We start from the raw sequence: 15,281 nt of genomic DNA, 5'->3' as shown, positions 1-15,281 counted from the left end.
GTGACTTTGAATTTGGTCCACAATGTGTCTGTGATTAAGACAGCTATGAGAATTGAGAAGGTAGAAGTGGAAAAGTGCCATCTCTTGCAACTATTCAATATGATTGAGGCTCTGCAACTCCATTACATAATGATGCTAATAATATAACAGTGAGAGATGACCTTTGTACAGAAATTGAAGGATGTAGAATCAGTTTAGATAAGAAATTGTAAAAAGTAGAAGTAAAAGGTTTTAGAACCCTCATTCACACTAAACTCACTGGCAGAGTATGAAGAAAGAAACATTGAAAAACTGGAGCAAAGATATGGCAATAATCATGGATAATTTTAATATTCATATAGATTGGACAAATCAAATTAACAAAGACGACTGTAGAATGTGTTTGGGACAATTTCTTCGAGCAGTACATTCCATTGCAGGTTATTTTTGACCAGGTAATGTGTAATGAGACAGGATTAATTAATTAACTTGTAGCTTCTAGGTAACAGTCCATTTGGCCCATTGTGCTTGCACCAGCTCTTCATAGAATGAGTCAGTTGAATTTAGTTGAATTTCCTACAGTGTGGAAGCAGGCCCTTGGGCCCAACAAGTCCACACCAACCCTCTGAAGAGTAACCCACTCAGACCCATTTCCCTACTACCCTACGATTTACCCCAAACTAATCACATAACCTATACATTCCTGAATACTGTGGGAAATGTAGCATGGCCAATTCACCTAACCCACTCATATTTGGATTGGAGGAGTAAACCGGAACAGCCAGAGAAAACCCATGCAGACAGGGGGAAAATGTGTAAATGTTACACAGACAGTCGCTCAAGGCGGAAATTGAACCTGGGTCCCTGGTGCTGTGAGGCAACGGTGCTTACCGTCATTACTTACTGCCAACTTCTTGATTTTTATCATTCTACCTGACACATTATTTCTCTCCAAATAATCATCCATTACTGTCTTGAATACCTCAACCGAAATTGCCTCCATCACATTTCCAGACAGAACATTTTACACCCTAGCTACTTGCTATGTGAAAAAGTTTCACTTCATATCATAGTTGCTCTTTTAACAAATCACATCGACTGAAAGCAGAGATGCAAATCTGATATAGAAATTTTTTTTTAAATTCTCACCTCGATCTGATGTTGATGGCTGTGGAATGACATTGCATTATCCCTCGTAGAATCTTTGATTGGTGGTCGGCTATGCTTTCCATCAGATAAGGATTGCTCCATCTGCAAATACAATGCAGAAATGATCTGTACAGTAAAAATGGGATCAAACTTCATGTAGTATACCTTCTGCTGGACCTGACATAACTGCATTTCTAAAAATGCTGAAAACTATTTGGAGTCACATTAATAGGGTTCAAAAGACATGGTAACAGGATGTAGAACATTAAAAATTAAAAAGTATAACAGAGTGGTGGCAAAGTCACTAGATGAGTAACCCAGAGGTCCAGGCAAACACTTTGGGGATATGAGTTCAAATCCCATCACAATAACTGGTGAAATATAAATTCAATAATAAACATGGAAATAAAAGCATTAGTAACCATGAAAGTGTAAAGCAACAGTCATTTAAAAAAAACACTTGGTTCACTGATGTCAGGGGATGGAAGAGAGACAGACAGAACGAGAGAGAAGGGGGAGGGAGAGAGAGACAGACAGAGAGAGACAGACAGAGAGAGACAGACAGAGAGAGACAGACAGAGAGAGACAGACAGAGAGAGACAGACAGAGAGAGACAGAGAGAGACAGACAGAGAGAGAGAATCAATTGTCCGGACCTGGTTCAATCTGCGCACAACGCCAGATCTACAGCAATGTGTATGATTCTTAAATGGTGGCCTTGCAGTGTATCAAGCTGTTACAAAATCTAAAAGGAATGAAACCAGCATCAGGAGAAAGTGAGGACTGCAGACGCTGGTGAGTCAGAGACAAAACATGTGGCACTGGAAAAAACAGGTCAGGCAGCAACTGAGAAGCAGGACAGTCAATGTTTCAGGCATAAGCCCTTCACCATTCCTGCTCCTCGGATGCTGCCTGACCTGCCCTGCTTTATCTACCACCACAATTTTTGAAACTGCCAGCTCAACCTCGGCACCAGAAATGATGACCAACTCAGCGCTGTTAATGCTGCAAATCTTCCCAATCAAGATCTGGGGATATGTGCCAAAATTGGGAGAGCTGACTCATAGGCTGCACATGCAAGAGGCTAATATAGTTATGTTCACCCAAACATACCTTACAGGCAATGTATGAGACATCATTACCACCCTTGTATATGTCCTATCCAGCAATATGACACATCCACTAGAAGTGGAAGAACAGTAGGATACAGTCTTGAGAGAGCTGACCGGAGTGTCCTCAACATTACCTCTGGACCCCATTAAGTCTCAGACATGATCAAGGAAGTTTTCTGCTAATCTGCCGTGCCTCTTCAGGCCGGTCACTCACTAATACATGGTATTTAACACCAACTAGAAGCAGCACTGAGGTTAGCAAGGACAGAATGTACTCATGGTAAGGAACTTCAATGGCCATCACCATTGATAGCACCACTACTGACCAATCTGGACAAGTTTTAAAGGACATTGCAACTCAACCAGTTTTGGGGCATGTGGTGAGATAAATAACAAGGAGGAAAAATCTACTTGGCCTTGTCCTCACCAATCTACCTGTTGAGGCTGCACTTGTCCATAAGAGTATTGGTTGGAATGACCATCGGAGATTTTATCGAGACAAAGTGTAACTTTCACTTTGATGATGTCCTCCATTGTGCATGCTCCACAACGCTAAATAAAATAATTTAAAAACCACATATAGCAATTCAAAACTGTACATCCATGAGGCACTGTGAATTAACAATACCATTCTATTCAACGACAATCTGCAACTTGATGGTCCAGCATATCTTTCATTCTAACATCACCATCAAGGAAAGGAATGAACTTTTGTTCAATAAAACAAGCTACAGAAGAGCAAGCCAAGGGCAACACCAACTAAACCCAAAAATAAGGTGTCAACCTGTTGAATGTACAACAGTTGCATGTCAAACAGAAGCAGCTGCATATAATACACAGATCTAAGCATTTCAATGGATCAGATCTAAGCTGTGCAGTCCTGCTACATTCAGTTGTTATGGTGGTGGAAAGTTAAACATCAAACAGGAGGCGATTGCATAATATCTTAAGGGGGGGGGGGGGGCAGTATTAAAGACTGAAACATTTGGAGCCAGCTTTAGGCAGAATGTCGAGTGAATGATCCATCTGGTCTTCTGAGGTCCTCAGCATCAGAAACCTCAACTTTTTTCAACCAGTTCAATTCATTCAACATGATATCAAGAAATGGTTGAAGGTACTTAAAGCTACAAAACTGGAATCAAAGGGAATCATGGAAAAAATCTTCACTGGTTACACTCATACTTCGCATGAAGAAAGATGCTTGCGGTTGCAGGAATTCCAGCAGGGAAAGTGTCCAGGGTGCATCCATGTTCAACTCCCTCAACGTAACGTCAGTAGTAGGGATGTTCACTGATGATTGGCGGATTTTGCTGAACATTGCGCACTCTTCAGATACTGAAGCAGTTCATACCCAAAAGCAGGAAGGTTAGGACAATATTCAGGCATGAGTGGCAAGTAACATCTGTGCCATATAGGAGGTGGGCAATGACCATCTTCAACAACTTAGGAAACTGACCATCACCCCTAGAAATTCCATGGTATTACGATCAGTGAACCCCCCCCCCCCCCCCCCGCCTCCATCACCATCCTGGGCTCAAAACTGAACTGCCTATAATGCCGTTGACATAGGGGACCAAAACAATGTGCAGCTTAAATGTAAGAAACCATAAAAGCTTGTAAATTTGAATACAGATGGATTCAGTGTTATTTTAATGAAATGTAATATTTCTAGATATATAGGTATCGAAAATTATTGTTCAGCATTTAAGATGTGAAATGAATTGCACTGGATAAAAGTGATAATCTAAATGCGAATAAGACATTTTATGTTTGAATAGATGACCAGCCATAAACCACTGATTGTCTGACCAGGTCACAGAGTGGGACTTTTGCAGTAACTCACCTCCCGTCTCCCAATGCCTCCCCACCATCTGCAAGATACAAGTCAGGAGTGTGATGGAATAATAGCTAATGTTACTTCAATATTTAAAGAGAGAGGTAGAGAGAAACCAGGGAATTATAGACCAGTATAATCAAAGGCCTAACGTTGGTAGTGGGGAAAATTCTCAAATCCATTATCAAGGATTTTATAGTGGACCATTTAGAAAGCAGTGGCAGAATCAGACAAAGTCAGCATGGATTTATGAAGGGGAAATCATGCTTGAGAAATTTGTAGCAATTCTATGAAGATGTGACTGGAAGAGTTGACAATGGGAAGCCAGTCGATGTGGTATATTTGGATTTTTGTTTGACAAAGTACACATAAGAGTTTTTTTTGCAAGATTAAAACATGGGATTAGGGCATGTGTATTGATTGAGGAAACAAAGACTAGGAATTAATTAAGAATAGGATCCTTTTCCAATTGGCAGGCAGTAATTAGTGGGGTGCCACAGATATGATTGCTAGAACCCCATAAATTCACAATATATATTAATGATATGGATGAGGGAACAAAATGTAACATCTCAAAGTTTGCATATGGTACCAAGTTGGGTGGGAGGGTGAACTGTGACGAGGATGCAGAGATCCTTCAGCATGATCTGGACAGGTTGGATGAATGGGCAATGCAGTGGCAGATGTGGTATAATTTGGATAAATGCAAGGTTATTCACTTTGGAAGCAAACATAAGGCAAATTACTACTTGAATGGCAATAAATTGGGAGGGGTGAGTGCAGTGTGACCTGGGTGTCCTTGTGCAGCAGTCACTGAAGGTAGGTATGCTGGTGCAGTAGGCGGTAAAGAAAGCAAATGTTAGCCTTCATTGAGAGAGGTTTCGAGTACAGAAGCAGGACTGTGTTGTTGCAGTTATATAGGGCCTTGATGAGGCCTCACCTAGAATATTGTGTGCAATTTTGGTCTCCCTTTCTGAAGAAAGACCCTCTTGCTCTCGACGGATTGCAGTGAAGATTTACTAGCCTGGTTCCAGGGATGACAGGACTGACGTATGAGGAGAGATTGACTAGGTTAGAATTGTGTTCATTGGAGTTCAGACAAGTTATAAACTTCTAACAGGACTAGACATGGTAGATGCAGGGAGGATGGTCCCAGTTCTGGGAGCATCTAGAATCAGGAGTCACAGTCTGAGGATTCAGGGTGGACCTTTTAAGTCGGAGATGAGGAGACAGTTCTTCACCCAAAGAGTGCTGAGCCTGTTGAATTCATTACCACAGGAAGTAGTTGATGCCAAAACATTGAACATATTCAAAAGGCGGGTGGATATAGCACTTGGGATAAATGGGATCAAGTGTTATGGCAAGAAAGCAGGAATACACTATTGAGTTGGACGATGGGCCATGGTGGTGATGAATGGCGGAGTAGATTCAAAGGGCTGAATGGCCTCCTCCTATCTTCTATGTTTTAATTTTTAGTTGCCTGGATGAGTGCAGTTTCAATAGCCAAGAAGTTCAACAGTATTCAAGTCAAAGCAGGCACTTGAACAGCACTCTATCCCCTGATGCAGTGGCAGCAATGTGTACCCTCCTCAAAATGCACTGCAATAACTCAGCAAAGATCCTTGAATAGCATCTTTTAAACACATAACTTCGATCATGTAGAACGATATATGCACTGCTACCTGTAAATTCCTTCCAAATGACACACCATCTTGACCTGGAACTGCATCAGCATCCTTCACTGTGCATCAAGACAAAATCTCTGGAACTCTCTGCATAAAAGCACTACGTGTACAACTACACTACATGAACTAGAACTGTTCAAGAAGCAGCTCAACATCATCTTCTAGAGGTCAATTAGGGATGGGCCATCAATGTTAGCCTAGACAATGATGCTCACATCTCTTGAATGAAGGGAAAATAAATCTACCATGTATCCTTTATTCAATTGCCAGTTTTCTGGAAACTTGTCAAACATGATCTTGCTTTAAGAAATCTCAGATAATCAAGCTTTAAAAAGGCAAAAGGCAGAGGAAGATAGTGGGAGGACTTGATACTGTGGGAAATACAATGAGTTAGTGAATGTTCTCTTAAAAATAATCAAGGTTTCTCCAATACTGGAATTAAATTCTCTTCATTTTCCATGAATACAAGTCTTCTGCAATCTAATATACGATGCACATCAGGTCTATATACATAGAAATGTGGAAAGGATGTGGGACAAATTACTTAAGCCTCATCCCAGAGTGGTTTGGCTGCATTTTGTAACTGATCTCACTGTATCTGGTTTAAGGGAGAGAACTTAGGCAATGCACCAAAGGGCTTTTGCTCTTTATGGAATATTTTTCAGCTAGCTCATGACATTGAGGATAAACTAGAAAAATTAAAAACAGTGGTATCTATGCAAACAAAATGCCTTTTTCTCATTTATCACATTTATTCATAATATAATCCATTTTAACTGCTAACGAGTAACATCTATGCATCGATAAATATCACAATCTATTAAACGATCACTGAATCCATACCAGATTTAAGTTTAGAAGCTTAATAGTTTCTTCTATTTAAGCTGCAGAGAGTTTTGGTCCACTTACTTGATGAGGGAGATTTAGCTGCAAGTGACGCAGTTCAGAGAAGGTTCACGAGGTGATTTCAAAGATGAAAGGAGATATTAAGCAGTTTAGGCCTATACTTCCTACAGCTTAGAAGGATGAGAAGTAATCTAATAGAGGTATATAAGAAGCTGAAGTGGTCTGTGGGCAATCACAGTTTCAGGCCAAGAGATGATAGATTGAAAATAGTGATAAGGAGGAATTAAGTCTCTCATTGGGGCAAGAATGTATGGAATTTATTAATCCAAAGTTTAAGGAGACAGATTTATTTTTAATTAGTAATGGATTAGAGGGTTATGGGGAGCAGGTAGGAAAGCGGAGTTGATGCTGAAATTCGATCAGCTGTGATCAAACTGAATGGAGAGCAAGCTCAAGGGGCAGAAATGCCTACTGCTCCTCATCCTTATATTCTAAATTATGATATAATGGGTGCCACTCCAGCCACTTATCCTTCTTCTTTCCTTGCATTTTTCTTTTTTTAATAAAGATTTTCTTTTCTCTACTTATCTTCTGGAGGGAGCTCAGTCAAGGAGGCGGTGATGCCGACGACAGCGGCTGGGGGCTTTGGCAGTCAGCCACAAGGCAGCTGGTGCGCCAAGGCAGAACTCTGACAGTTGGTGGCGTAGCAGTTTCTTTGAGGTCTGGAGCATGGTAGGGGCCCAGAGTGGGACTCTATCAGGAGAGTGTGGGGACATGGAGCCCGAGGTGGCCGGTGGCGAGAGCAAGAGTTGGCAGCCCGAGGTGGCCAGCACTGAAAACAGGAGCAGGCAAGTCGAAATGGCAGCGGGAACCGGAACAGGCATCCCATGGTAGGAGAAGTAGAAACAGGCTGCAAGGCGGCAGGAGGGGCAAGGTTGAGCCTGAAGTGGCAGAGATCGAACCTTTGTGAAGAGTGCGAGCCAGTTATGGCCAGGTGCTTATGGACCGTATTACTGAAGTGTTAACTCTGTTTCTTTATTCTTCAACTTGTAATTTTTTTTTCTTATTTTTCTGCTTTGTTCCCAAGGTTCTGTACCTAGGTGACTTTATACCCAAGATGACGCCATAAATGGCGACTTGTAAACCATGTAAGGTTTACATGGTTTACATACTTTGCATTACCATGCTAGATAATAAAAATTTGGTCTGTATATGATTTCCCATTTCCAAATCTAACTTGGTTCTCTTTTGTGCAGCCTTATTCATAGCATTTCCCAGAGACTCATGTCAGGAAATGTGACAATAAAACTAATTCAATTCAAAAAAGGAGAATCACCTAAATGGAAAAAAAGCTGCAAATAAAAGTTGCAAGAGAAACTTAACTGGTCTTGAAAAAGACCATCATTCAGTACCTTCAACTGACTGCATATTCTTCTATTCATAAAGTATCATTTTTAACCATAGATCCTTCACCAAAGCCTCAGAATTATGAACACATCTGCATTTTGCAAAACAGTCCTCCAAGAATCAATTCTTATCATCTTCATGTGAAACTATAGAATCCAGTTGGAAGTTAAACACCTAACCTTGTGATGTGATAGTGGAATACTGTGTCAGAGCTGAAAGCCACATGAAATACATGGGTCACAGGACTTCATGATGGCAACAAAAATCTTGTCATAGGCAAATGGCTGCATATTTTATAAGGAAAGGTAGATTGGCTATTGAAAAAAAATTCATTGATAAATGATTAAAGAAAGCAACTTCAATTGGTGCAAAGGTGTAATTATAGAAGCTGGTAACAAGGAGACATTCATTAAAGATAAAACTTAGGAATATGCATAGAGAAACAATAGAACAAGGAATAACGTCCTGGAGAATAGTGAATCAACATGGAAACCCAAGATTTTGGGAAATACTAAACCACTTTCCAAGAATGACTGAATTTTTAAATATTGAAAACAAACAAAAAACTAGTTACACAGACAAGTGAAGCAAAAACAGAATTACTGGTTGTACAACAGTGCAAGACAAAACAAAGATCAACCACTGATAGGCACAGAAGCTGTAGAATGAAGATAGGAAAAATAACTGCAAGGAGGCATAATCAAAACATAACTAAAATGTAAGAACTCAAAAGTAACAATAAAGGAGAAACAATGTTAACAAAATTATAAAATAAGTTTGGTTTTACTGCAAAGCCTAAAAGACAACAGGTAAGAGGGGTTGGAGAGAATACAAATTCTGAATCTTTATACATACAGTTTAAAAGAAAACTTCACATACGGAGCTCTCTGTACAAATGGTTGACTTTGACTAAAAAAAAATTTAAAAATCCTGGATCAGTGGCAGAAGATTCTCTGAAACACAACAGGATTGCTCTTCAGGGATACAGCATAGACCTGATGGGTCGAATGGCCACCCTCCATGCCACAAATGATTCTTATGTTATAATAGGCTGGAAATTCAAGAGGATCTGAACAAGCCTGAACTACAAAAAAGGAAGATTCAGCAGAAAATAAGTACAGAATAATCTAGTCTAAACTAAAAAGTTACTAGGGCCTGAAAAAAATAACAAAAGTAATCAAGAGAAGCAAAAACGTCATTGCAAAAGAGACAATACAATTATTAAATCTGGTGTGTGCACAAGAAAATAAAATGCCAAAAGGAAGGGAAAAGAAAACAAAGAATGGAGAGTTGCAGACAATAACTTAGAGATAATTTTTTCCCACTCTCTGGGAAATGCTATGAATAAGGCTGCACAAAAGAGAACCAAGTTAGATTTGGAAATGGGAAATCATATACAGACCAAGTTTTTATTATCTAACATGGTAATGCAAAGTATGAATGAACGCGTTATGCTAACTTGACAATTTTGGGAAACCCTAGTAGAATAGATGCATTTATATTTTAATACAATTTTTAATTTTGATTACTATAGGAGTGTTACATCAAGGAACTTAGGACAGAAAAGAATATTGCAATTCAGTTTGTAACATAATAACTTAGAAAATAATTGGTGTTGCGGAATATGCCTTATCTCAATTATTTGGCACAGCAATTGCCAAATAGTGAGAACAAATAAAGGTGATGGGCTGAAAAAGTAAACAAAGATTTAGATTTTGTATGGGATCACAGCACAATGGGTAAAATCCAGAAGAAACAATATAAAGCAAAAGGTAAGATTACTTTTACCTCAAGTACAACACGAAACAATGCTAATATTGGAACATGTTAGCTGTTTTACCATGCTAAGTGTTGTAATATATGTAATATGCAGAAATATTGGCTCAAGAGAAAACAACAGCAATGTAACATTCGTCTTATTTCGTATCACAAAACTTGACCAAAGACAAAGATGTCAGAAGAATCAGAGGCTTCCAATAAATGTTGATGTTGGGTACTTGATAAAACATAAGCAAGACAGGTGGAGAAAGCACAAGGCACCGACCAGTAAACAACTTCTGAAACTAAAATGCAAACAAATAATTACATACTTAGGATTCAAGACTAAAAATCACCAAGCTAAAGAAACTGGTGCTGGTTTTGTCCACAATAGGCATTATAACATCCATTTCCATAGAAATCAACCACTGATTAAAAATTCTTAGTGAACAAATTACCTTTGTTTCATTTCCATAGGTGAGATTAAAGAGATTAGATATTCCACAAAATCATAAAATGCAAGAGCAGAAGTAAGTAATTTGCCCCATCAATTCTAGTCTGCCATTCAATGAGATCAAGGCTGATTTGATATCCTCAACTCTACTTTCCTCCCGTTCTTCTTGATTAAGGATCTATTTTAGACTTGAATATACTCAACGACCCAGCCTCAACAACCTTCTGCAGTAAAGAATTTCATAGATTCACTACTGTCAGAGAAAAAAAATCTTCTCACTTTCAGATTATGTTGCCTGCTCCTAGCCTCTCCCACATGGGGAAAACGATATTTCTGCATTGACTTTGTCAAGTCCTGTAAGAACCCCATATGTCAAAAATAAATCCTCTTATTCTCCTAAACTCCTATGAATACAAGTCCAAATGGCTAAATCTCTCCTTGTAAGAGAACCTCTACATACCCACAAACAACCCAGCAAATCTTCTCTTAACGAGCTCCAAGTATATCTTTTCTTAGATAAAGAGACCAGAACCAGTGTTCCAGCTGTGGTCAGACCAGAACCAGTATTCCAGCTGTGGTCTGACCAGAACCTTGTACAGTTTTAGCAAGACCTCCTTATTTATAACATTCCATTACCTTTGAAATCAACAGTCCATTTGTTTCTCTTATTAGCGACTGAATTTGCATGTTAGCTTTTTGTGATTCATGAGCAAACAGCCCCAATTCCCTCCCCATTTAAATAATACTTTGCTCTTCTATTCTTCCTGCCAAAGTGCACAACCTCACATTTTTCCAAATTATATTCATCAGCCAAGTTTTTGCCCACTCATTTAACCCAGCTTTATCCCTCCGTAGACTCTTTGTATCATCCTCGCCGCATGCCTTCTCACCTGTTTTTGTGTCATCCACAAAATTCTAACATCTGTTATGAACTGTATAAAGCTTGAAACTTACCTATCATTTTGAAGGATTACTCAGCACTTGTACTTTTCTCAAAAGACCAATATATAAAGGGATTTAGGGAAAAGGTTGAGAAAGGATGGTCAACATTAGCTTACTTGGATGCTTAATTAAGACAGATCACAAGTAGTCTCCATACTGCCGCAGCTGTACATTTTCAATGTCAGAAAAATATAATTTAAAAAATATAATGTCTATCGTCCCCTAAGACTGTCCATCAATTCCCCAATGGGTCACTTCTGTTAATCTGCCACTTTGTGTACCCAGAATGTACAGAAATATATGTTGCACAAAATGTCTACTGTGTCATTTTCACAATTTCTAATATGTACAACGTTTTAACTGCAAATTAAATTCATGAACAAAACTCATTTCATCTGCCTTTTCAAATGAATAATCCATTTCTACAGTCAGTATGGATTTGATGCAAAGACATTAAATCCCACAATGTGCTCATTCTTCACTTGCACAAATGCAAAAAGGTATTCTCCTCATAAGTGAACCATTGTAACTTCTTCTGAAGTTTCCCCACTCAACACATCTCAGCTTACCCAGCCTAAGGATTCAGCGATGTGTGAAATCAATATTGCATTTTCCTACCTCATGGCACCAAACAGCAGTGCTCCAAAATGTTCACTCCACCATTTGCCAACACACTTGCACTAGTATTCTATCATAAGGGAGACATTATCAAGTCACAACCTTCAATCTGCAGAACAGAGTGGTGTCCATGCATTTCTCCACAGCTATACTATTTAGCAATTTAGCTGTTAATTATTTCAATCAGCTAAGATTATTTCACAAACTCAGCCAAACATTTTATAAACCAGAGATGGACGTGAATGATTTTTTCAAGTTTACAAACTTGATCAAGTCCAAGAATAGCAGCAATGATATCAATTCGGTTAGCGCTACAAACATAATAATAGTATTTAGCAGTATTGCCAAACTGTTTGTTATTAAGCACTAAGAATAATCTCTTCAGGATGCAGAATTCAAACAGAAACATTTGTTAAGCTCATTTTTTTCAGTTCTTCAACTTGTGCTTAAGAATGATCAAAACAATTGCTTCCCTCATTCAACTTACGATTAAACAAAATAAAATCAATTGCTATTCCAATTTAAAAATTGTCATAGAAAAATTAACACTGACCCCAGGGGTATCTGTACAGTCCTCACGAGAGGAGCCCACAGAACCTCTTGAGAGAGAGGTCCGAGCATGTTGCATTTGAGGAGACAACATCTGCAAACTATTTGTCCTAGCAGGCATTCCCTGTCCCATACCTCCAGAGCTAATTTCAGATACTTGTTTCCTTGGGATATACATAGAGTGTCTCTGTGAACGGGGTTTGGAGGCATAAGGACTGGGATAATTTAAGTCATAAGGAAAAGACTCGTGTGGAGCAGATACTGAATGTGAATGACCCCCTTCATTACTGGCAGGAACTTTTAGCTCTTCTTCATTTGTTGAGTGTCTTGTGGCTGGTTTGCGGGATTCCAGGCTTTTACTCATGGGGGTGGTTGCAGCAGGTGGATTTTGCATTGTCCTGTTTTCCGTTTGTCCAGTTGTATTGTTTGAAGCATTGAGTTCCAAACAGCTTGAAGGGAAATATCTGGATGTCTGATCCTCCCCATGTATTTTCATGTCACTAAGGTTTCCAACTGACCTTGAATCACTCAATGTCCTGTATGTTTTGGATGGTGTTAAAACAGGTGGATTTTTCGACTGCTGAGAGACAGAGCTTTGTACTGGTTCTATGAAACTGTGACGGCTAGGTTTTTCAGTTGGTAGAGTTCCAGTTTTATTTTGTGGCATTTCTACAAATGAATGTCGATTCTGCTGAGACTTTGTATTGGGTTTTAAGTATTTTGCACCTGGACCTTCTGCAACCTTTTGATCAGCCTGGAAATCTGCTTTAGACTTAGAATGTGCTTCCTTGGAGTTTAGACGTGGGCTGGGAAGAAGCGGTAAGTTAGTGTTGGTTAAATCCTTGCTGCCAGAGAGATTCTGTTTTGTCTGTTGATAATCTGGCAAGGGAATAAGGTTTGGGCTCAGTGCAGCTGAACTTTCATTAGAAGTGCCATCATACTGACTGCTATCATCTGCTCGCTTAAAACTGACAGTGAGGTTCTGCTGATCTCGGCTTTCTGAACGGGTTGACTGAGATGTACTTTTGTTGCCATGATTTCTGCAAAACAATGATAAAAAAGTTTTATTTTGAAGAATTTGTTTCCGTAGTAGTGCTAAATCTCAATACTTAGTCACCTATCCCATTTTGCATAAATTGCAGAGCTAAGCTTACAGCTCCCAATTTCAAGACAACTTTTGCAGTTAAATAGAGGAATCCAGATGCTCCTGCTCCTCCTCCACATGACGTGCTACACTGCTAATTCAACAAATGATTTAGCCTTGAAATCCATACATGGGTATAGACTCAATAAACCAAGCAAGAAAATACTCAGGCTGGCATAAATGAATTAACTGTGTAGATTAGATTACTTAGTGTGGAAACAGGCCCTTCGGCCCAACAAGTCCAAACCGGCCCGCCGAAGCGCAACCCACCCATACCTCTACATTTACCCCTTCACCTAACACTACGGGCAATTTAGCATGGCCAATTCACCTGACTTGCACATTTTTGGACTGTGGGAGGAAACTAGAGCACCCGGAGGAAACCCACGCAGACACGGGGAGAATGTGCAAACTCCACACAGTCAGTCGCCCGAGGCGAGCATTGAACCCGGGTCTCTGGTGCTGTGAGGCAGCAGTGCTAACCACTGTGCCACCGTAATTTATATCAAAACACCTATTAGGGGCTGAAGCTATAATTTTACATGTGTGGGGTTCTATTCCTTCTGCATTTAATGTCTGCACAAGGTTTGAAAATTAATTTCGAAGGATTCACTGTCATTCGTCCCTCTTTCAGCCAATCTTTTTCCCCTCATTTGGTTTGTGATTTATGTATTTACAATGGATGAAATATTCCAACTCATACCTTCTGGTTTAGGCTCTGTATACCTTAGTAGAGATTCTATGTTCTGATTGGTTAAAGACACAGCTGGCTTACATCCTTCACAGATCTTCTGCAGAAAGTACTCTGGTGATCAGGAGTCCGATGTTAGCTCGGTATGACTCAAAACCTACAAGTCTCTGGGCAACACAAAGCCTTATGAACAGCCAATGGCACTCCTTCAACACTGATGCAAATTAAACTCTGTTTATTTCTCCCCAGATGCTGCCTGACGTGCTGAGTGTTTCCAGTAATCTCTATTTGGATTTCTAACAATCACTGTACAATGCTTGTGTTAAAATGTTAAAATTGTATTATTAAACATTAATGCAATTAATATGCAACAGCAACAGCATTGATGACTGTAGGGGAGTATTTAAATACTAAGTAGTTGAATACTTGCAAAAGATTTTCTTCCAAAATAGGATTTCGAAAATAAATTTTACTTGTGCCATTTTTCAATTCAACATTCAAGTAATATCCATTTATTACGCAGGAATATAAAAAGTTGGCAGGATACATGGTGGAACAAATGACGGGTTACCGATTGCTTACAAATTGTGTGCTAAGATTTAACCCCCATTTTGTGACATCACAAAAAGTGCAAAATAATTTCTGATGCATATTCAATACAGTCAAGAAGACTTTAAAATTCAGATAAACTAATAATTCAAACTAATCATTTTATAATTTTCCACGTTATTATTGAAAAGAGAGACATGGTATCAAGTCAACAACCAGTAAGATGCCCCCATTGCCAATTAGCTGGTCCTCCCATATCTGGTTCCACTGCCTACTGTAAAGACTGTATCATTTTAAATATTATATTTTTGATTGTGGACTGAGGTGGATAAAAAACTGCTTTAAAACCAAAGGAAGGAGTTGCTGCACATTTAAAGATATGCAACTGAAACTCAATGTTTGTGGTATTTACACTGTTGTGTTGGCGAGTAGGGGTATTGTTTCCTGATGATTGCCTTCACAAATGGTATCTGCTTGAGATATGGATGCAATTAGTTTGATCAGTTTCAGGTTTGGTCACAATAGCACAAACCAGTCACAGATAGAGGACATCAACCTGACAATA

At 39.2% G+C, this 15,281-nt stretch overlaps 2 protein-coding genes across 6 annotated transcripts in view; one reads left to right on the top strand and one right to left on the bottom strand.

Annotated features, from left to right (window-relative positions):
- The window catches only part of LOC122554982 (cyclin-dependent kinase-like 5), a 155,766-nt gene that overhangs the window by 27,806 nt on the left and 112,679 nt on the right, over positions 1–15,281 (bottom strand). For all 3 annotated transcript variants that reach the window (XM_043700476.2, XM_087992991.1, XM_043700474.2), the window contains exons 12-13: positions 12,337–13,372; positions 1,129–1,230 (exon numbers count right to left, since the gene is read on the bottom strand). In XM_043700476.2, coding sequence (XP_043556411.1) covers positions 1,129–1,230; positions 12,337–13,372 — 1,138 coding nt within the window. The remainder of the gene's footprint in view (positions 1–1,128; positions 1,231–12,336; positions 13,373–15,281) is intronic.
- The window catches only part of LOC122554983 (retinoschisin), a 74,548-nt gene that overhangs the window by 39,830 nt on the left and 19,437 nt on the right, over positions 1–15,281 (top strand). The gene's annotated exons all lie outside the window — the stretch shown is intronic.

Source organism: Chiloscyllium plagiosum, unplaced genomic scaffold (genome assembly GCF_037043375.1).
Source record: "Chiloscyllium plagiosum isolate Xiang-an unplaced genomic scaffold, Cpla_swu_hap1 HiC_scaffold_12, whole genome shotgun sequence".
In the NCBI taxonomy this organism is placed as follows: Eukaryota; Metazoa; Chordata; class Chondrichthyes; order Orectolobiformes; family Hemiscylliidae; genus Chiloscyllium; species Chiloscyllium plagiosum.
The sequence above is the reverse complement of the archived record's forward strand: the minus strand, read 5'-3'. Positions and strand labels throughout refer to the sequence as shown.